At 37.8% G+C, this 24,514-nt stretch overlaps 1 protein-coding gene across 1 annotated transcript; it reads left to right on the top strand.

Annotated features, from left to right (window-relative positions):
* The first annotated feature begins 1,084 nt into the window (after positions 1 to 1,084).
* Positions 1,085 to 24,094, top strand: LOC124271400 (phospholipid scramblase 2-like). Its single transcript, XM_046706542.1, is given in 12 exon segments — positions 1,085 to 1,235; positions 10,347 to 10,403; positions 13,901 to 14,116; positions 14,846 to 14,977; positions 15,759 to 15,796; positions 15,798 to 15,837; positions 18,775 to 18,851; positions 19,834 to 19,964; positions 20,561 to 20,681; positions 21,221 to 21,323; positions 22,126 to 22,184; positions 22,958 to 24,094. Coding segments are annotated over 12 exon segments (1,059 nt in total). The 5' UTR covers positions 1,085 to 1,201; the 3' UTR covers positions 23,009 to 24,094.
* The last annotated feature ends 420 nt before the right edge of the window (positions 24,095 to 24,514 follow it).

Consider the following 24,514-nt stretch of genomic DNA (forward strand, 5'->3'; position numbering starts at 1 on the left):
CTTTTAGCAATATTCCAGCAATATCATGCTGGGGACACCAGAAATGGGCTTCACACATTGTACCCATGTGGGGAATCGAACTCGGATCATCAGCGTGATAAGCGAATGCTTTAACCACTAGGCTACCCCACCGCCCCAAATATCTTTTGACCAAACTTTGCTCGAAGACAGGTTTAGTGGTGAACTTGTGCCTTCTGATTATGTTTGGGAAATTTTTGTAAGTTTTTGTAGCTACAGCTTATATACAGTGAAAACTGGGGTAGTTCTCCTTTCCAGAGCACATCTTAGAAAAGTTACAATATTTCTTCATTTGGCAGCAATATTGGTCTAGTGGTCGGCTGGTGTCTTTCAATAGTTTGGGATCTTTACAAAATGAAATTTTAAAATTTCCATAGCTACAACTATGTCTTTTGCCTGAAATGGCAGTAGTACGCATTACTTGAAAACCTTTAAATATTCCTGTTAACCTTTACCAAAGCGGTTAACACCTGGATCTCTTTGAGCTTTCATATACCTGGAGCTGGGTAGCCTTGTAGTTAAAGCGTTCGCTCATCATGCCGAAGATCCGGGTCCGATTCCCCACATGGGTACAATGTGTGAAGCCCATTTCTGGTGTCCCCCGCCGTGATATTGCTGGAATATTGCTAAAAGCAGCGTTAAACTAAACTCACTCACTCACTCACTCACTCACAATAACGGACACAAGACCCTGTTGTTATAATAATGGGAGCATATTTTGTAAGTGAATTTTGTTATTTAACTTTTGAGATGCCCCTCCGTTGGGCAGTGGCCAGGTTTGGTGGATTGTAAATGGACACCACTGACAGTCTCAGTTATGTCCACAGTCAGATCTAGGTCAGATAGTGTATCTAGATACATTCATGATCATAGGTATTAATATAAAGGGACCACATAATATGTTCCCAATAACCATGTCTTTTCCTATGGTAAAAAACCCATGGTTTCAAATCCAAATATATCAATGACACATGCAAGTCCATTGACAGGCAAAACACCAGCGTGACTTACCCATAAACAAGCACTACGTCAGCTGTCAGATAACGTACATTGCGCAATGTACAACCCTGATTTATCTGCCCGACACACATAGCACTAGTCTTGCACGTACAGTAGAGCTAGAGACTGGGCGTTATAAGCATTGTCTCTGTTACTTTGGATTTATACAACATTTGTTTTCACAATGGCTGACAACAAAGCCCCTGGAGGGGCTGGAGGTGAGATATAGATTCATTTCAGAAAAAGACAACTCTGCTTTTGAAATTTTTAGAATTACAATATCACATGAAGTATTCTGTAAGGATATCAATATTAGTGTATAAAGATTCCCTCGACTTTGTCATTAATGGCTGCCTTAGCGAATATGATCTGATGACAATAATCACATCAAATATTTTGGGAACATATGAATATGTTTTATTGATATATAATTGAGGCCTGGACTTTGTGATATTCAATAAATAATGTTATATTAATTTTTAAAGATGGCTTAGACTTTGTCATTTAGCTGTCACAGCAAGTATTATTAAAGTTATTAAAAATAATGTTTGTCCCTGTAACATCAGTTTTATAATATATACAGTCAACCACTGTTTTGTTGAAATCTGATGTCAGGAACTTACCATATATGACTGTAGATAAGCTGAAGTTTGAGGATGTACCCATTTTCTGTCAACTACACTTCATTTCCAGGTGTGAGTAGACGTGATATGATAGTGATTGCTGTGAATAATGTAGACTGAATTTATAAGTATCGGAGGGACACATGACTTCACTGCTGTTAATATAAATCTTATATTAATCTGTTTTGTCATTTTGAGTAACATTAATGAACTAGATTATGCAAACATGACTCCAGATATGCAGAGAACATGTTTCTTACGAGATAGTGTAACAACAGGATTAACTGGCGTAATTCAATATTTTGTTGTCACTACATCTGATGACTGATCAGGACGAAAAGATGGACAAAGGTCCATTTTGATTCTAATTTTAAAGGTAATGTCAGGACCCCGGCTTATCGGTAACATCGGTTTATCTACCGTAATATGCGGTACTGATGTCTCGAAGTAAAAGCTTGGTCCCCGGATATTCCCTATAGTCAACCTTTTGTGGTTGTGTCAACCGTGGGAGAGCGCGTCAACCGTACCTTCAACTTCGACACAACTGAATATGTATCAGTAATGCTGATAAATGAAAATTCAAAAGAACCACTCATCTGACGGCAGATGACAAGACGGTGGTAGCACTAATATGAATACACAAAAAACACATGAGTGCACTTAGTGTTTAATGTCGCCCTGGGTAACAGTGAGTGAGTGAGTTTAGTTTCATGTCGCTTTTAGCAATAATCCAGAAATACCACGGCAGGGGACACCAGAAATGGGCTTCACACATTGTACGGATCTGGGGAATCGAACCCGGGTCCTTGGCTTGACGTTCGAACGCTTTAACCACCCCACCCCACCCACCACCCACCCCACCCCTCCCCATGGGCAACAGATGAAACTCTAATGTGCATCTGATAATGTAACCCAATATGTGATGTGGATGCAGGAACCCTCTTACTCCCATTATCAAACTCCATGATTGTATGCATAACTCTTCATGTAAAACACTGAGCAAACAGTATAATATTACAGCTATTTGGGGAAGCGGATTGAAGACCTTTGTTTAATATTTAGATGATTTGTAAAATTGTTTTTTGGTTTGATTGTCAGGTATATGATTTTTATATGTTGAATACACCAGCATGATTAGTATATTTCAAAATGGGAGAGGGTCATTCCTCTACACCACCTCATTCTATTTTACATCATGATTACGACAGTGTCGCAATCGGCCCAAATTGAATGTAAGTATGCAAGACCCTGAGATATTGCGCAAGGTAGAAAAGGTTCTTGGTTCCACATTATTTTATAGATAATTTCTAGCCACATGATTCATTTCTTATTGCATAATAAGTTTATCAATGGCTAAAGTGAATCACTCACTTCCTCTTTCGTAATCCGTTTACATCGGAATGATTTTAACCTCGTACATGTCATACATACCTTTAGCTGTAAGTGATATACAAAATGATATTATTGGGAGATGGTTTGTCTGTATATTTACAGGGGTTGAAAAATACCATTGCCCGATGCCCGGGTCAAGTGGAATTCTCCGGTCGGTCAAGTAAATATCCACATTCAACTTTACTGTGGTACAGTAATGACAAACTACAGAAACATTTTGATATATGTTTTGATGAAATAAAAATGCAATTGCTACCAATTGATAAAGATTATTTGCAAAAGAAACCAAATTATTAATTGTGGTCAAGTGAAATTAATATTTGGTGAAGTGGATTTTGAAAGTTTACTGGACCTGTGTCCAGTGGAGTTTTGAAAATTTTTCAACCCCTGATTTATGAAGTGAAATCTTATCTTGCACTTTAAATATTTGTAAGTTTGTTAGTCAGAGAGGCTATTTTTAGGCGTCATCTCAGGTTACTGTTCAACAAAAAAATGTTGCAAAAGAAAATGGGGTATCTTTCGCAAACAGGCTGACGTGTATAAGAGGTCAGGGTTTTGCCTTAACCTACAATACAAGGGTCCTACAGGACATATGACGGTCCTGTCAGTATTGAACTGGTGTAGAATGTTTGTGTTTATTTTATTCACAAGGACTATGTATTTCTTGGTTGAATTTGATACATATAATATATTTTAATTACAAAAACTCTGTATTTGTTTGCAAGAATTTGGCACAAAGAATATTATATATAATACAGGAACCTTATTTTTCCTGGCAGGAATTTGGTACAATGAATATTATTTTAATGACAAGAACTTTATATTTGTTTGCAAGAATTTGGTGCTAAGAATATTGTATATAATACAGGAACCTTATATTTCCTGGCAGGAATTTGGAACAATTAATATTATTTTAATGATAGGAGCTTTATATTTGTTTGCAAGAATTTGGCACAAAGAATATTATATATAATACAGGAACATTATAATTCCTGGCAGGAATTTGGTACAATGAATATTATTTTAATAGCTTTATATTTGTTTATTTTAATGACAACAAGCTTTATATTTGTTTGCAAGAATTTGGCACTAAGAATATTGTATATAATACAGGAACCTTATATTTCCTGGCAGGAATTTGGTACAATGAATATTATTTTAATGACAGCAGCTTTATATTTGTTTGCAAGAATTTGGCACAAAGAATATTATATTTAATACAGGAACATTATAATTCCTGGCAGGAATTTGGTACAATGAATATTATTTTAATGACAGCAGCTTGATATTTGTTTGCAAGAATTTGGCACAAAGAATATTATATATAATACAGGAACATTATATTTCCTGGCAGGAATTCATTATAATGAATATTATTTTATTGACAGGAGCTTTTTATTTCCTTTGCAAGAATTTGGCACAAAGAATATTATATATAATACAGGAACATTATATTTCCTGGCAGGAATTTGGTACAATGAATATTATTTTAATGACAGGAGCTTTATATTTGTTTGCAAGAATTTGGCACAAAGAATATTATATTTAATACAGGAACATTATAATTCCTGGCAGGAATTTGGTACAATGAATATTATTTTAATGACAGCAGCTTTATATTTGTTTGCAAGAATTTGGCACAAAGAATATTATATTTAATACAGGAACATTATAATTCCTGGCAGGAATTTGGTACAAAGAATATTATTTTAATGACAGGATTCGTTATATTTGTTTGCAAGAATTTAGTGCTAAGAATATTGTATATAATACAGGAACCTTATATTTCCTGGCAGGAATTTGGTACAATGAATATCATTTTAATGACAGCAGCTTGATATTTGTTTGCAAGAATTTGGCACAAAGAATATTATATATAATACAGGAACATTATAATTCCTGGCAGGAATTTGGTACAATGAATATTATTTTAATGACAGGAGCTTTATATTTGTTTGCAAGAATTTGGTGCTAAGAATATTGTATATAATACAGGAACCTTATATTTCCCTGGCAGGAATTCATTATAATGAATATTATTTTATTGACAGGAGCATTTTATTTCCTGGCAAGAATTTGGTGCTAAGAATATTGTATATAATACAGGAACCTTATATTTCCTGGCAGGAATTCATTATAATGAATATTATTTTATTGACAGGAGCATTTTATTTCCTGGCAGGAATTTGGTGCTAAGAATATTGTATATAATACAGGAACATTATATTTCCTGGCAGGAATTTGGTACAATGAATATTATTTTAATGACAGGAGCTTTATATTTGTTTGCAAGAATTTGGCACAAAGAATATTATATATAATACAGGAACATTATAATTCCTGGCAGGAATTTGGTACAATGAATATTATTTTAATGACAGCAGCTTTATATTTGTTTGCAAGAATTTGGTGCTAAGAATATTGTATATAATACAGGAACCTTATATTTCCTGGCAGGAATTTGGTACAATGAATATTATTTTAATGACAGGAGCTTTATATTTGTTTGCAAGAATTTGGTGCTAAGAATATTGTATATAATACAGGAACATTATATTTCTTGGCAGGAATTTGGTACAGTTAACATTATTGTGCGTTTCATTATTATTGCAAAGTACATTTCTGTGTCCATTCTGCATGTATGTATGCACTGGATGGACATTTCTTGCGTTGATAGAAGCATGGACATTTTTAAGAAACGGAAAGACGTGACATTAAGTATCAGAGAGATAAGGTGAAGTGAGGTGAAATTGGGTTTAACGTCGTGCTTGAGAATATTTCGATCATATGACGACGTGCATGCGTGTGTATGTGTATGTGCGGCTGCTTGTACTAGCCCAGACTGAAGCTCGTTTTATAGTGCTAGCCCACTGAGATACCATGCCGCAGTGAAGCATGAATACCCCACTCAGACACATTATACTGACTCTGAGCCGACCAGTCCTTGTTGTACCCATTAATGCCGAGCGCCAGACAGGGACCAACAAGTACCATATTTTAACGTCTTTTGGTATGACGCGGTCGGGGAGAGAGACATAAGGACTATCAAGGGGACTACATGTTTATATCGTCTTTAAGAAACTAATCTTATATCTGCTTACTGATTAACTAAAGATCTGAGAACTTCCCATAACAAACCCTGGTAAATGACCTTGTATCGGTCAAGTGGGAGAGACTGGTAAAGTGACCGATGGAATGTGGTGTCTACTTATGCACACTCCGGAAGGTCAAGAGGTATTTTGATAACAGTTTCTGTGTGTCTCTTGCCTCGTTGGATAATTATTTGAAATGGGAGAGGTTTGTACTGCCATACAATTGTGGCTGTCAAGTAGACATTCGCTAGTTTTTTTGTGCTGATTTCGGCTTCGGGTTGAAGTTTCTCAAAGCATCTGGAATGAAAGTCACTAGTATAAGGCAAGGGGAGCCAGGTTCAAGAAAACTGATTTCTGATTGGCTAATATTGATGTTTTAAACCACCAACCAAAGATGTTTTCCTGACTGAAAACAAGACATATTTTGTAATTCTGATTCTTATGAACAGCATGTTGGTCTAATGGTCTAAGCTGCCATACCCATGAAGATCCGGGTTAGAATTGATCTTCAGTAGCCCATGCTGGTCGTAAGAGGCTACTAACGGGATTGGGTGGTCAGGCTCGCTGATCTGGTTGACACATGTCATCGGTTCCCAATGGCGCAGATTGATACTCATGTTGTTGATCACTGTATTGTCTGGTCCAGACTCGATTATTTACAGACCTCCACCATATAGCTGCAATATTGCTGAGTGCGGCGTAAAAGTAAACTCACTCTCTCACTCAATCTAGCCTAAGCACCCAGGTCCCCACAAGGGTAAAAGTGTGCCCATTTCACATGTGCCCCTCACTGACTCACTCACTGACTCACCCACTCAAAACCCACTCACCTACTCACCCACTCACTCACCCACCCTCTTACCTACCCACTCCCTCCCTCACTCACTCACTCACCACAAACTCGCCTACTCATGCACTCACTCACTCACCCACTCGCAGAACTTCTGTAGCATGTTATCATAGTGTTATGGTTATCATAGGGAGAGAAATATCAAAATCAAAATACAATCCAGCTTTGAAGCTGGAGGTTATGTGTACACAAGCACCTGTTAATGGCCGTCTTGCTCGTACATGTACATATCAAACACAATAATCAAGCAGGATCACTTCCTTATCACACATTGGAGCTTGTGTACTGAGTTGGTGTATACACGCTTTAGGTCGTATTCACTGATCGTAAATGTGATAAGGCCAGCATGGTCTATTTATCCTGCCGAACCTATTTACCTCAAACAACATCAAGGTTGATTTCGTGCACACTGAAGCTTACTTTTTTGAGTGTCATTTTGGAAGCTGTGAAGTACAAAACAGACAAACTTCATGGATAATAAATGCTTTATTACGAAAACGGACATTTCATTACAGATTCTTGCACTGTTGTCAAGCAGGAACGCAGGAATTTCAAATCTGTATCGAAATTTCGCACCCTTGTAATAAATAAGTTGTTATCCATAAAGTTCATATCCATATTTTTTTACTGGCGTGATGTCACATGTTACTTTTAATACTTTCCTCTTTTCCCCATCCTTCCTTCCTCATTCCCACACACTCTCACTCCCTATTCTTTGCCAGTTTTCAAACCAGTTATTCCAGCGTGACATCATTCTATTCCAGTCTGATGTCATTGTACTCCTGTATGTGGTCGTTGCAGGTTTGGTGTTTCAATCAATCAGTCAGTTCACGTGGAGAGAGAGCACTCCGGAGAAGTACCGATAAATTTTGTATTTTACAGATGTCGGTCCGAATGAAATAATGGTCATCATGTATTCCATAAGTACTCCAAACACCTGCATGTAATTAGGGCTGTATATTGCTGAAAATTTCGTATAGCGATATATTGTGATACTCTCTACTGCACTGCAATATGTATTGCAATATATATTGCGAAAGAATAGTTATTGAGATCTGTCCACTTTGTAATATTCTTTTACGTTCCAATTAAATCACAGAACATGTGAGTAACCATTGTGCATTGTATGGCTTCTTTCAAAGTTAAGAAAGGAAAAACCAGAACATTCTTCCGTTTTTATTTTTATTTTAAAACTCAGTAATTTAACAGTAATTTATGACTCAAAAGAGTCAAAACTAAAATCCCTCTACCTCAGACTATACTAAATTTATAAGTTAAAAAATACAGTTTCAGCACAAGCCCAATTTTCTGAACACAAGCACCAGATAAAGGAACACATTTTGGATTGCCAGAGTGTATGCTGATACTTATTTCAAATTTCTATTCAGAAAGAGGAGAATGTAAACACTTAGCAGCGTTTTCTTCCACTTTTTCATTCGATTTCCGCTTTTTTAATCTGAAAGGGCACAATATATCGACCATAGTACGTTTGTTAGAGCCAACCTCGAATTCTGCATGTTCCCCATCCTCCATTTCCAAACAAATCAAGGGAGGTAACATCGTAAGCTTGTTACTCGCGTTACGCTGAAGCTGACGGTTTGTTCGTGCAGATCCATCACAGTGACAACATGGCCTCGGTAAAAAGATGAACAAGATCAGTTTAATGTGAGTTAAAATTGAACAATTGTTATTGGTCAGTATACCGGTACATCAGAGGTGTATCGCGATACGTAGTTGCTACAATTTTGTATTGCGGTTTACCGCTATACCAGTAATACCGTGCAGCCCTGCATATAAAGTTTATCCCTTTCGAATGACATTTGCATGAGTTGCCAGTGTTACATAGTATCAACACAATTGCAGTGCATGTTTTGTGATATGAAGCAATTATTTGATTTCTCAGGAGGGAATTTTTTTATCCCCAACCTAAAAAAGTCAGGGGTTGGTATGTAGTTATACCAAGGAATTATGTCTGTCTGTCTCTCCATCGGAGACTATTGGTTGGATTGTTTTCAAATTTGGGAACCACCTTCTTTGTGTAAAGAAGAGGTGCATTGCACATTTTGATTGTGATATGGGGGTTGATGATGATATTTATGGAGAAGCCTGTACAATGTGAATGACCCCCTAAAATTTATGTACAAAATCAATGACTCCCCCTCCCCTTCCCATATTTTTAAGCATAATTTTAAAATATTTTTATATACAAAATTGCAAACCCCCAATAAACATGTGTACAATTTTTTAATTGATGACCCCCCTACCTCCCCAGAACAAAATGGGTGACCCCTTTAAAATCATCATCACCCCCCTAGCCATAAATTATGAACGGTCCCTTATATCACAGTTTCATGTGGAAGGAAAGCTTGAAGTGACGAAGGTCTCTGGTGTTTCATGGAACCACCCACAAGCCCAGGTATTGTGCTGACTCAGCTTGAAACACACTGGGCTTCAAACAATCATGGCATGCCCAAGGGACCAAACTCTAACAATGAATTCCACTGAATCCATGTGATTACCCAGATACTGCAACAAATCATCCAACACAAGTTATTATATTTGTGTTGTTGATACTGGTTTGAAAAACACTGATAGAAAAACTCTTGTGGTTAGTGTTGGCAAAAAAATGTGTGTAAATTTTAATGATTTTTCTCCTACATTGAAATCATGTAATTGCTGTCAGAGGCAGGATTCAATAAATAATGAAGCAATTGCCTGAAGATGCTTTTATCACATATCATGTAACGTCAATATTTAGCTTTCAGGTCAGCGTAATGACATGATATGAGTCAGATAATGTAGGGCCAATGTATGCGACAACTATATGATCATGTTTCCTTCCTTCACTGGCTCTTATTTAATAATATCACCAGTATTTATTTCCTTTAAGAGGATGGCTGGGCAGCATGGTGGTTAAATCATTTGCTCTTCATGCCAAAGGCCCAATTCAAGTGTCCCCTGCCGTGATGTTGCTAAAAGTGGTATAAAATCCTCACTCACTCACTCACTCACTCACTCACTCACTCACTCACTCACTCACTCACTCACTCACTCACTCACTCACTCACTCACTCACTCACTCACTCACTCACTCACTCACTCACTCACTCACTCACTCACTCACTGTTCATTAGGCTGTGTCGTGGGGTGTAGAATCAGCAATATAGGATTCTGGTGTTTGGAAGGGATGTACAATTTTAAGGTGGAGGATGCAGTAGAGACCACCCTTTATTGGGAGCTCCATTGCATTTATATTTTCAGATAAATGGAAGCCTCATTATTTTCAGATAACAAGTAACAAAATAATAAAGTGGATACATTTAATCTGTGGATATTGACAAGCCATATACTTTCATGATTCCTGTTTTTCAGACAAAATGAACCAGCAGCCCCCAATTTCCATGCAGCCACAGCAGGGAGCATACAATGGTGAGTAACCTGCTTGTAGGCATACGTAGTAGGTGCATGTAATTATTTACTGGCAAACAAGGATAAGTTGGACCAGCGCAGATAATGTGTTTACGAGAAGTAGGCGGTGGCGGTGCACGGTAATGAGCAAACCCATTTGGTTTGTGAAAGGTAGAGCAGATGTAGGCTAGTGCACGTGCATTGCATGACGATGGAATTGATTCTGTGCATAGCTGCACACGCCTTGCTCATAAGACTCTCACGTAGGTGTAGCAAGTCACACTACACTTGATGATGGGCAACCTGGGGCCCCTTCACTCACAATGTTAAGTGCCAGTGGGCAGCACTCATACATGCTGATACAGGTCAATTGTCAGGTCGGTGCTCAACTTATCCTTGTTTGCTAGTACACTGTACAGCCCCAAGGGGAGTCTGTGAGGATAGTTCTCTATAGGGGTGACTATTGAGGGGGAAACTATTGCGATAGCGATAGTCTGTTGTGACCAACTATTGCAATACAATTGCAATAGTTTTTTTTCCCTTGAATTATCTCATTTGAAGTCATTTCCCAAATGAATGTATAGTTTATATGAAAACAGAACAAGCTGAAGTAGTTTCAGTCTCTTTTAATAACTGACAAGAAACTTGAAACCAAGATCAAGTTTGTTAAAGAGGTAACAGGGGCGGATAACACTAAATCAAAGTGAACGAATCTGGTACTTCCTGTATCTTGCGCTGCACATTTATCAACAGAAGTCAATTACTAATGTATCAATAGTCACACATACTATTGATGCATCAATAGTTTTTTGTTTCTACCATCGATTAATTGCTATTTGAGACTCAACAATTGCAATTCATGGATAGTTCGATGGATTGTTACAGCCCTTGTTCTCTATAGTGCTGGGAATTGGTCAAAACTTCATAATTGATGATTGTTTCATTACAACCGATCAATCATCGAAAATAATTGGTTAGCGTCAATTATGAGATTTTCCTGTTTTTTGTTTGTTTGTTTTTTTGTTAATGAAAAAAATTACATAATGAAAAAACATGTAGTTCTTTGGGGGTTGTTTTGGTGGCAAATTTCACATCTTGAAAGAATTACTACTTAACTAGTATGTTAGGAACATAAAATTCCTTGAGTCTTTAAGATAAATTCAATCATGACTTGGAACAAGCTTGTAGTGGTTACGAAATGTAACTTACAAAACCAACCTTGTGAAAAATATTGTTAATGCAAAAAGTGTTCCAGAATTGTTTGTGTTCGATTATTAGAAAACATGATCTATTGCTTGGTCGTTTAGTCACTGCAACCAATCTTCGATTATTTCAATTAATCGGCCCACCACTAGTTCTCTAGTGCTGGTCGTAAAGGCAATAACGTACTGTATAATACCATAGATAAGCCAATCTCATAGATAAGTCGACCCCCCTAACTTGACCCTTAAAATCAGTATCAAAACGGTATGTTTCGTACATAACAGGGTTTTACACAGACTTTGGAAAATGGGAGTCTTGGTGACTCACAGTGTTAATTTTTGGGAGTCATTTTTATTATTTGGGAGTCATGAAAGTTTTAGTGTCATATTTCTTTGTGTGAATAAAAAAAGCAAGATTTCTTTTGCAAAGATTTTGTTGTTTAGTGTTGTGTTGCAATTTATATGATTAGCTAATAAACAGTATATTTTTCACTGTTCAATTCAGTCATAACAAAGTCCAGTATACTGTATAGAAACAGGTTCACCCATAGAGTTTACCATCAATATACCTGACATAAATTGCAAACTTGTTTTGTATTGGTTTATGACTAAAACTCTCAGTTGCTCAGTTTTTAATATCTCAACTCCATGGAAAGAATTATGGACTTAAACAGATAAACAGTATGGGGTATGCAATAATATCTTGTCATGGAACAGTTAACTTTTAACCTGCCATATTGAATATGTTCCAGAATATGCCATAACTTACCACTTTAGCTTCTACAGCAATCTATTGCTTTCACTTGCCTCCACACTGATATTGCTATTGCTAGTTTATTTACCCTTGTACCATGAACCTTCATGATATAGGTTTAATTGTACTGTGGTAAGTTCATTGTGACATACATTTACAAATAAGTATTTACCTTGGACACTTTGGATATATTTATTTTATAATCAACCGTGGTATTTATTTAGTAGAAGTTAATCACCAGAGCACACAGAGTGTAGGGAACTCTTCCTACAGCAGCAGGGGCATCCGTGTCCCTGGACACAATTTTATTCTTGTTTTTCCCTTGAATTGTCTCATTTGAAGTCATTTCCCAAATGAATGTATAGTTATATGAAATAAGAGCAAGCTGAAGTAGTTTCGGTCTCTTTTGATAACTGACAAGAAACTTGAAACCAAGATCAAGTTTGTTAAAGAGGTAACAGAGCGGAAAACACTAAATCAAAGTGAACGAATCTGGTACTTCCTGTATCTTGCGCTGCCCATTTATCAACGGAAGTCAATTACTAAACTATCGATAGTCACACATACTATCGATGCATCAATAGTTTTTTGTTTCTACCATCGATTAATTGCTATTGGAGACTCAACAATTGCAATCCATCAATAGTTCGATGGATCGTTACAGCCCTAGTTAATCCGTGGAGATCCGGGGCAGAATAGGTCTTCAGCAACCCATGCTTGTCACAGAAGGTGACTATGCTTGTCTTAAGAGGCGACTAACGAGATCGTGTGGTCAGGCTCACTGACTTGGTTGACACAATAGCAATAATGTACTGTATAATACTGACCTCATAGATAAGCCGACCCCCCTAACTTGACCCTTAAAATCAGTATCAAAACGGTATGTTTCGTACATAAGCCAACCCCCCGCGATGGGATCCCAATTGCTGTCAACCAGACCACAAGACATCAGGCTACTGGTCCTCTAAATTAGGCTTATCTATGGTAATATACGGTAATATACGGTGATATACGGTAATATACAGTAATTTGGGTGACTGCATGTCATCGTGCCCTGATGGAGTGGATTGATGCTCCCGCTATCGATCACTGGAGTAATATGGTAGGGACTTAACAGTGTCATCATATAACTTGAGGTGTAGGGTAGCCTAGTGGTTATAGCATTCTCTGAAGACCTGGGTTCGATTCCCCACAATAATTGGGTACAATGTGTGAAACCCATTTCTGGTGTCCTCTGCCGTGATATACCGTATATTACCGTCTATAAGCCGAATTTTGAGGACCCAAAGAAAATGTCTGTAGAAGGGGGTCGTCTTATCTATGAGATACTATGGTATACTGCCGGAATATATGTTGATGGGCGGTGGGGTAACCTAGTGGTTAAAGCGTTAGCTCATTAAATACAAAGCAAAGCTTGTTGCTGTTTCAGTGTTTCCCAGCTGTTGTGTTTGTGTCATGGAGTATAAACGGTAGCAATTAAGAATTCTCAAATACCTTGTGTTCCCTTTATTTATATTTATGTTCTTTTTTTAAGGAATTGTCAGTTCCCGTTTATTTTACAGGTGCTCCTGGACAGTTGCCAGGTCAACCTGGCTATGGCCCATCCACAGGTCAACCTGGCTATGGCCCACCCCCAGGTCAACCTGGCTATGGCCCACCTCCAGGATATGGAGGTCAACCAGGGTACGGAGGTCAACCAGGGTATGGAGTTCAGCCGGGATATGGAGGTCAGCCGGGATATGGAGGTCAACCTGGCTATGGTGCTCCACCCCAAGGAAGTAAGTGTTTGTTTCAGGGTTCAACTTTAACGTTATTTGTACATTTTGGAATAATAAAGATTAACTAAAACTTGACATCATATCCAAACAGAATCTGTTCACAATATTGCAAATATTTAGTTATAAGCTTATGTTTATGACAATTTAAACTTTTCAAATGTCTAAGCATGTCTGGCTTATTACAGTGAGAAAAGGGAGACTACTCTCTGATTGTTCCATTATTAACCTTAAAGGCATTTCACACCAAACTTCTCTAAAAATAAATAATGCATTTCTCTCAATAATACTAACTATCAGCCCTCAGGGAAGCTACCATATAATTTATTACCTAAAAAAGCGAACCCCATAGAGTTATGTCCCTTGGAGCACTCTTTACAAATATCCTACACACAACTTGTAATTGGAACCAGTTTGGCCAACACCGACAGTTTTCTATGTACGGAGGAATTGTTTACATTCCATATATAGCAAGTATTCTCTGTTTGGAAGCTGTTCACCTCAAAGTTTCAATTATCAATCTCAGGCAAGTTGTAGGGGATAATATGTCTTTATTGCATCAATAGGAAGCTAAAGTGAGTGCATATGCCCAACATATGTAACACAGGCGAAAATGGGTAACAATGTGCCTTTAAGCAGATACTTGTAGAATGTTTACCACGTTACGCTGACATGGAGTTGTTTGAATGTATCTACTGAAAAGAGGGTAGAATGAACTGACTTTTATTGCAGTGATGCCAGGTCAGAGGCCCCCCGTACAGTGGATGTCGCGTCCTGAAGCAATCCCAGGGTGTCCTCCTGGACTAGAGTACCTCACCCAGATCGACCAGCTCCTGGTACAGCAGCAGATGGAGATCCTTGAGAGTCAGTACATTCTCAAAGTTATGGTGATCTTAAAAAATCTTGTGAATGTTCCAAAATGCGATGTCCCCCAAAATATTGAACTCTTTGTTTCCAAAGGCGGATCAATGACCGAAGGCCTGATTTCAATGCAACAGTTTGAATTTTAAAAGAGTTCTCTCAAATTATAATAGTTATGTTGAAAAGATTATTGAATTTGTTCATAGAATAAGATTCATTCCACTACAAGTGAAAAAGAATAAAGTTGTGTTGTATTTACCTCCTCTCGAATTTAAGCCCAGGGCTTAATTTCAGAAAAAATGTTTCTTAGATGAAATGGGTCAAATTCGAAATTAAGCCCAGGGCTTAAATACGAGGATTCCCGGTAGCCTAGTGGTTAAAGCATTGGCTCATCACACCGAAGACCCGGGTTTGATTCCCCACATTGGTACAATATGTGAAGTCCATTTCTGGTGTCCCCGGCCGTGATGTTGCTGGAATATTGCTAAAAGCAGCGTAAAGACTCACTCACTCACTATTTGGGAAAACTGTAGGCCCCAATACTAAACATGTTATGCGAGGTTATTGGTATGATTTTTATGTGGGCATTTAAACCTTCAAAAACAAAATAGACGCAATTCAAAATGCCTCTATATGAGTCAACAGTGAAACCTCTCAGCAGGTCTCAATTGAAAGTAGTTAATCTATCAAGATTACCGTTACTATGAGACAGCAAGGTATGTTCAATACTTAGGTACATGTATCAATGTTTGTGACTACTGAGGATTATTGTACTTGATTTCAGTGATAACTGGGTTTGAGACAGCTAACAAGTATGTGATAACGGAACAGTCTGGGTCAGCAGGTCTACTTTGCTTCAGAAGGTGAGTTTCTGACAAAATGTTGAACTATCAAAACTGTTATTCTTTCATAGAACTAAATCAATAGGAATTTATTGATGACAGAAATATCACTGATAGCTTGCATAAAAATATACCTTTTCAATGCTTACAGTTTGTTATCCCCCTCCGTCTGTTAAATGGACTCCGTGCGTGCGTCCGTCCGTGCACATTTGTCTTTTCCGGAGCAGAACTCTAAAACCGTTCACTATTTCTTCAACAAACTTGGCACATAGATAGATCTGGTGGTGTACTGGTGCCTTTTGGTAGTTTTGGATTTCTGAATAAAATATTTTTGGCATTTCCATGGCAACAAGTTTGACATATACTGAAATTGGTGATAGTGCTTCTTTCTGGAGCAGAACTTTAAAAACCTTTCAATACTCTCCTTCCACTTTTCTATATACACACCTAAATATTTGACATAATCATGAAGAGTATTTTGCCATTTCGGGGGATATTGATGACTTTGTCTTCTTGTTATAATTAAAACATTGTTTGTGCACTTTTATATCATCTCGGATGATTTGCTAGGAAGGATTATAACAACTTCAGATTCGCCACTCAAACCAAAGGAAAGATAACTCTAATCTATCCTTTGGTTTGAGTGGCGATGATGATGAGGAAAATGGCCTCTTCGAGATTATCAGCAATACTTTATTCATTTCTATTGCATTGATGAATATAATTATCCAGGGACACTTGCACAAATCCATCTTAATTCCAGCACGATTGTAACTCTAATACTCTAACAGAATTATGAATAGTTGTAGCACTAAGATTGCTTTGTGCAACTGGGCCCTGGCCTTAAAGAATTTTTACAACTACCTCAGTGCTATTGAGACAATCAGGGTGGTGGGGTAGCCAAGTGGTGACAGCATTCGCTTGTCACACCAAAAGACACAGGTTTGATTCCCCACATGGGTACAATGTGTGAAGCTGTCGTTGTATTGCTGGAAAATTGCCAATAATGTCATCAAACTAAACCCACTCATTCCTTATAGAGACAGCTGACAACTATTGAAATACCATTGCAACAGTGTGGGTTGACTAACGCTTAGTCCCTGAATATATATAATTTTCATAGTAACAAATAAACCCATTTAAATTGAAAAGGAGCCCCAGTGAGATGGGAAATTCAGAACTTGAGGAAATCTAGACTTGCTTCATTTAGGGCTTTAGCATTGCAAGGTGGGCTAGGCAGTACGGAAAATAATGTGGTTCAGGTACTGTGAGACTATAGTAGTGTGGGGCACCCTTGTAGTACAGTCACAAAGTTAAAATGGCCCCAGTAGTCAAGTTTGGGGTCAGTGTAGAATATTTTGCTTTCCGTGAGTAACCAATGCCATGTGATGCCTCATCAGGGAATTGGGCTGGTGGTGTAGCCTAGTGGTTAAAGCGCTCGCTCGTCACGCTGAAGACCCAGGTTCGATTCCCAACATGGGCACAATGTGTGAAGCCCATTTCTGGTGTCCCCCGCCGTGATATTGCTGGGAATCCATTTTATAAACACAAAGCAACAGATAGCCATTGCTAACGCATTGTATATTCAGCATTTCCCATCTACTGCCTGCCCTGAATTTTCATTCCAACGTAAAATAATATAATAATAAAAACTTTTCTTATCTTCAGTAGCACACTTATACAGGAACTGGTCAACTTGACATTTTTCTATCTACATTTATTGATGAATTGTTTCTGAGGTAAAGCAGATATATGTACATCATAAGGGGCAGTGGGATAGCCTAGTGGTTAAAGCGTTCACTCGTCACACTGAAGACCCAGGATTGATTCCACCACATCGGTACGGTTACAATGTGTGAAGCCCATTTCTGGTGTCCGCCACCGTGATATGCTAAAAGCAGTGTAAAACACACTCTGCATCCTAAAATAATTTAAAGACTATTACCAAGTGAGGTCAGACCAATTTTATTTCTTGTTTTATGGATTTTTGTCCTCAGAAAACCTAAAGGCAGGAGGGAAAAAAGATAAAAATAAAATGATCAAAGTAATATTCCTTCTAAATACTAAAAGTATTTTACTTTTGGGAATTTATGAAGTGTATATGGGGTAAAAAATAATTCTAAAAGAAGTGTTCTTGTAAGTTTACATTTTTGGCCAATAAAAACGTAAGGATTTTATTTTTTGAGTGGGGAAAATTAAATTTTTTCTTTTTCTTATTCTTGAAAAAATACGACCGGTGGATCCATAAATAAGAAACAAGAAAGTTTTAAAATTTTATAAAATAATTTTCACATTTAGTAAAAAAAACAATTTTTGTACTTTAATTTATTTATTTTTGGGTCAGTCCACTCCTGTTGTTTAAGGTTGAGATGAGAAACTCATAGCTAAATATGATTGGCACAATAGAACCCTTCATAAATGAAACTCTTTGAAATCTTTAAAATCAGTGTTAATTTGTACACCCTGTCAGCTGGCATGGCTATCACTATTCATATTTGTCTTTTCAGTTTTAACCAGTGATGCTAAAATGTTGAATAAATTGTGGTGGTGTGTGGTTGTCTGCATAGAGCTCAGGTCACAAATCAGTTGAAGTTAAGCAACGTTGGGCACAGAGAGTCATTTGATGGGTGACTGTGTTTGGCAGCTTGACTCCTGCTAATTTCTTGGACTGAAGTACTGCCCCACAATGAAGCACATGTGACACATATTGGCTCACCTTTGGCAAGTGAGTTTGTTCCAAATTGCCTCTGTTCACCCAGCAGTAAATGGGTACCCGGTGGGATAAGTCATATGACTATTAACCTTCTAGCACCTCACAGGCAGCTTGGGTTATCCGGGGTAATAATGCCCATCATGTTATATGCGCTTAGAGCATGCGCATTTGGGGTGGAGTTCAGCTATATAGTGGCCTTATCATTACATAAAGATATGAGACATTGGACTATTTTGATTTTTCAGAATCAGATACTTGTACCAGACAGTGCTGTGGGCCTCAGAGAGGTTTCATAATGCATATAACGGACAACAATAATCAGGTGAGCTTCAGCTGGAAGTCAATTATAAAAATTGTAATTTAGTGGGACAATTTGGTTTGCATCTGCCCTTGGTCTCACATTATTGAGAAACATATATAGAAATAGATAAGAATGTTATGAATGTGATTAACATTAAATGTAGAACTAGTGAATAAATTATCAACAATTATTTATCACAAATTTATTTTAATTTTTTTTGTAATGCTACTTTTTTGTTGTTGTTGACTATTTTGTAGTGGTGATAATGTGTGTTTATATTTGACTTTGTTTTGAGTGAGATTAGTTGTCTTTTTTTAAAGCAAGAATATTTTAAAAAACAAAACAAAAAACATTACAAAGAGGAACACACTATTGATAAACAGATGATCAATCTGGAAGCATGTCAGTGGATATTTTTCACACGCTCTGCGCATGCGCACAGCAAGTTGAAAAGTAATGGGAAACTAACAAATTTGTATGTTGTTGACACCACACTCACCAAGTCTGTAAATGATCAAGTCTGGACCAGACAATCCAGTGATGGTTGGTTGGTTGGTTGTTGTTTAACACCACACTCAGCAGTATTCCAGCTATATGTTGGCGGCCTGTAAGTCTGGACCAGACAATCCAGTGATGGTTGGTTGGTTGGTTGTTGTTTAACACCACACTCAGCAGTATTCCAGCTATATGTTGGCGGCCTGTAAGTCTGGACCAGACAATCCAGTGATCAACAGCATGAGCATCAACCTACGTAGCTGCGATACCATGCCATGCATCCACCAAGTCAGTAAGCCTGTCATGATCTACACAATTGGGATACAAGGACATGTGTCGACACATAACCGGATCCTGTTGGTCTCCTCTAATGACAAGCATGGGTAACTAAAGATCAATTCTTACCCGGATCTTCATGGGTGTTCAAAAATGTTTACTCACAAATTCCCTTCCTTATGTTTAACTTTTCTAAAAGCCATTCAATGACTGGTGTGACTCTGTTGTTCAGGAAGTGATACGAGTGGAGCGTGAGTTCAAGTGTTGTGCAGGGTGCAACTGCTGTGCAGGAGCTGACCGTTGTGCACAAATGTGCAGTATAGAAGCACCTGTTGGACAGCTCGTCGGTTACGTCAAACAACTGTGAGTAGCTTCTAGTGTTTTAGAACTTGTTTCACCCCGGCCATTATTCTTCAGAGTTCCATTGATACCATACATATGCACTAGACAGTAGACATATGAAACTGAAAAACTACTGTCAAGGTTGAATTCCAAAGAAACAAGATATAAAAAAGATAATACGTAGAAAATAATGCATGAATAAATCATGTTAATTTTTATTAAATTTGTGCTTTTGTTTTCATGTTTCACAGAAAGATTGGTCAAATGCCTTATAGTTTGGCATTAAGGAACATTTTCAGATCATTAGACTGAATTGTCTTACGATGGATAGGTATCTCAAAACTTGCCCACCAAAAACACTATGAAGTAGGCATGTGATTTGAGGTACAGCTTATGTTGCTATTTTGTATAGATGTACATATTGGCATTAGTTCTTAATATGAACTGAATTCCACTCACTCACTCACTCCTCCTCAGTCACTCACTCACTCCACTCACACTCACTCACTCCTCACCCACTCACTCACCTCCTCACTCACTCACTCACTCACTCACCACTCACCCACCCACCCACTCACTCACTCACTCACTCACTCACTTGTTTCTATTCCACACAGGCAGAGCTGCATGGAGCCTCGCTACGCCATCTTGGACCCCAACATGGAGACTATCCTGACCATAGTTGGACCTGGGTGTATCATCCAAGGTCCTTGCTGTACACAAGACCAGGAGTTCATGGTAGGCCAGGTTTTCACATGGGAGGCACTCATGTCAGGAAGATGACACCAGACTCACTAGTGAAACATGTAGCAACAAATCCTTTATTTTATCAAAAAAGTTTATGTATGATATCAATGACAGAATATTCATATTGATAATCATTAATAATGTATCCTATCGATCGTACTTCAGATTATCAATCTTTTTAGCCAGCCTTACAATGTACAGAGAATAGGAACCATTTGTCAGAGAATGCTTGCAGTGTAGAATAGGTCCCCACCTGGTCCCACCTGGTAATGTAATAATGCTTGAGGGTCTCAGAGGGGTATACGGAAGTTAATTTCTTAGACTTTCTAAACTAAATAAAATATACCTCTGAACTCTGAGTATTTCTGAGGAAGAAAAAAATCTGGCAAGTTATATGTGACTGGAAATCTGTAATGTCTTGTTTTAATGATTTGAGCGCACATACATTTTTGGTAATCTGAATGTCAATGCTTCAATTTATACACATACGACAGTATACTGTCTGGTAAAACCATGGACTGTTCCTTTAGGTATCATCGGCCAATGGGGAGAACCAGGTCGGCAAGATCTCCAAGCAATGGGGTGGATATCTCCGAGAGGCCTACACTGATGCTGACAACTTCGGTGTTTCCTGTGAGTTCCTGTCATTATTACCGTATTTCCACTATTAGATGACATACGTCCAGTTATGTTGTAAAAGATGTGGGTCTGACTTGTGGTTAAAGCATCCGCTCATCACGCCGAAGACCCAGGTTCAATTCCCCACATGGGTACAATGTGTGATGCCTCATTTCTGGTGTCTCCACTGTGATATTGCCGGAATATTGCTAAAGGTGGAGTAACAACCAACTCACTCACTATAGAAACCAGTGCATATTCTGATTAACGTTAGCACAGTGGCACCTCGATATCTTCCTAAATCCCAAATTCAGCAGTCATACAAAGGGACGTTTGCGGGAATACTGCCCAGTCTGGTCATTACCAGACGTTATCATTACCAAGGTTTTTATAACTCGCTAGTATGTCAAGATCGGTACAAGAATCTGTATCAAAACATCCACTACAGAATAAAAGAAGTCAGCTAAGTCAATTATCCTGGCCACTGAAGCAAATTAGAGCCTGAAGTGTATACTTCCTATGCAAATGTCTGGCTGAAATATTGCTAAAAATGGCAAGTAAAACCATACTCTCACTCACTCACTGAAGTGTATAGACTTTCCTATGCAAATGTCAGTGTGGGGAGGTAGTGGGGTGTCTGTTCTGGGGAAGGGGGGGGTCATTGATTTTGTACACATGTACAAGGGAGGCACTTACTTTGTACATAAACTTTGAGGGTCATTCACATCACACCCTTTACCCCCATAAATTATGGACCCATAGTGCTAGTGCAATAAATTGAGTTTTGTGAGTGATATTTCCGTCTCCTGTCCTGCAGTTCCTATGGACCTGGATGTCAAGATGAAGTCTGTCATGCTGGGAGCTGTGTTCCTCATTGTAAGTTCATATACATGGATTTGTCTTGGATTAAGACCTATTACTGCCCCTTGCATACAGTTTGGCATGAACCCATCGAAATCGTAGGTTAGCTTTGGTCTTCAGCAACCCATGCTTGTCGTAAGAGGCGACAAACAGGATTGAGTGGTCAGGCTCGCTGACTTGGTTGACACATGTCATCATATCCCACCTGATGCTCATGCTGTTGATCACTGGATTGTCTGGTCCAGACTTGAATCTTTACAGACCATCGCCGTATAGAAGGAATATTGCAGCATTAAACAACAACCCAACCAACCCAAATATTGCAGATCGATGCTTGTGTTGTTGATCACTGGATTGTCTAGTCCAGACTCAATTAAATACAGGCTGCATTCAGATGGGTGGAGTATTGCTTAGAGTCGCCTTAAACAACAAACTAACATAACAAAATGTATTGAAAATTAATGAGGATGAATAAAAAGTCAATGAATAGCTAGGGGATATCCCCAGGTGGAAACTAAAGTTGTTTGGCTACTGTTCCTGGAAAGTAGCAGCTGACCAAATTGGAATGGAATTCCAGAATTACTCAGACTTAATTATTTCACAGTCATCATATAGCTGGTACATTGCTGAGTGTGACGTTATAGAACAAACAAACAAACAAACAAACAAAAGGAAGAAAAACAATAATGATTATTTGAGCTGTTTTCAAAGAAACAAAGTTTAAATTAAATATCTTTTAAAATTTAAAATTTGATAATTATCGTCTCCTTTGTTCTTCTCTACAACAGGACTTCATGTTCTTTGAACACAACCAGAACAACAACAACAACAGGTACTAGTGGAACAACAACAGAACAACACAACATATACACGTGCCCAAGGATCTACACTGAAGGCAGCATTACCACAAGGAGGACGGAAAGGTCCCCGCCTAAAGTCACAAATATATTGGAACAATATGTTTTCCAGTAATTCTTGTAAATATCATACTTGTTGAAACCACACCAAAGAACCATATTTGTATCACCAAAGGATGCAAAAACATGTATCTTTCTAATTTTTTCAGCTGACCAAAAATCTTTGTTTTAGACTTTTTTTCACATTCATGCGTAAACGTATTAAATGGGCAATTTGAATATCATTTGACCAATTTTCATCAAGTTTGATGCAAAGTATCTTCAGGAAATCCAGCTTTGGTATGTAAACAATATAAAGACCACTTTGAAAAGCTTTTCCTATAGCCATTTGGGCAATATATGAATTTTGTGCTGTTTTCAATGGCTTACAGGGATGCAACTTATAAACCTGAATTATTTTTAGCAATAATAACAGTGATATATTATGACCCCAAATAACCCGAAATTTTAAGAGATCTTGTGATAAAGTGAGGGGAAATGGTGTTTAAGCTCTTAATGAAGATGATTACGTTTTGTAGTGATATTTGTGTGTGTGTTTGTGGAACACATGCTGCTTGTAATAGTCCAAATAAATGTCATTTTTTAAGTGCTGCTCACTGAGATACCATGTCGCAGTTTAACATGGATGCCCCATTCAAACACAGTATGCTAGTTGGTGTTGACATTGTTTTAATGGCAGCAACACTAGTTGACACAGTTTTGTCATCCTTTAGTAAATTCTAAATTTCGGTGAAATGAACTTAATACATTCCAGTCATCAACACCATTATCATTCCATGTCAGATATGAAGATTTATTTACAAGTAATCCTTAACAGCATATATGTTTCAAATATATAGTGGAAATAGAAACAGAATAGTAGGGGTGAAACAGTATACTACGGTAGTTTGCCTTCTGTTCGGTATACCGTAATGCAATCCAAAAATTCGGTATTTTCGGTTTTAGTACTGCATTTCTATCTATCATAAAATGACAGTTTTGTTCATTCAAAATAACAAAGATTGTGGTTATTTTTTTATCCATGTTATTAAACAATTTAAGATTTGGCTCTTGTTGTCAAATTTCTGCATTATGATCATATCTCATATACCGAACTGAAACGAACCGAACCGAAGGCCTTGTACCGCAATACGTATTGTACCGTGGTAAGACCGTACCGTTTCACCCCTACAGAATAGCACTTAAAGGTGAAAAAAGGGTCGCACATTATTGAATTTGGTGGCCATTTTGAAATCCAAGATGGCTGCCAATGGGATGATGGGAAAAATTGGAAACATTGCTTTTTACATTAGGTGTAGTGAGTGGTTTAATAATATGTATACTGTTGCTAATCTCCAATTTCATTGAACGAAAATACATAATACAATGGACATGAAAGTAAAATGTGATAATATACTTCTCTTTTACCATGTCTATTTTCAAGGAATA

The sequence above is a fragment of the Haliotis rubra genome, unplaced genomic scaffold, assembly GCF_003918875.1.
Source record: "Haliotis rubra isolate DU_JTF1 unplaced genomic scaffold, ASM391887v1 Scf16, whole genome shotgun sequence".
In the NCBI taxonomy this organism is placed as follows: Eukaryota; Metazoa; Mollusca; class Gastropoda; order Lepetellida; family Haliotidae; genus Haliotis; species Haliotis rubra.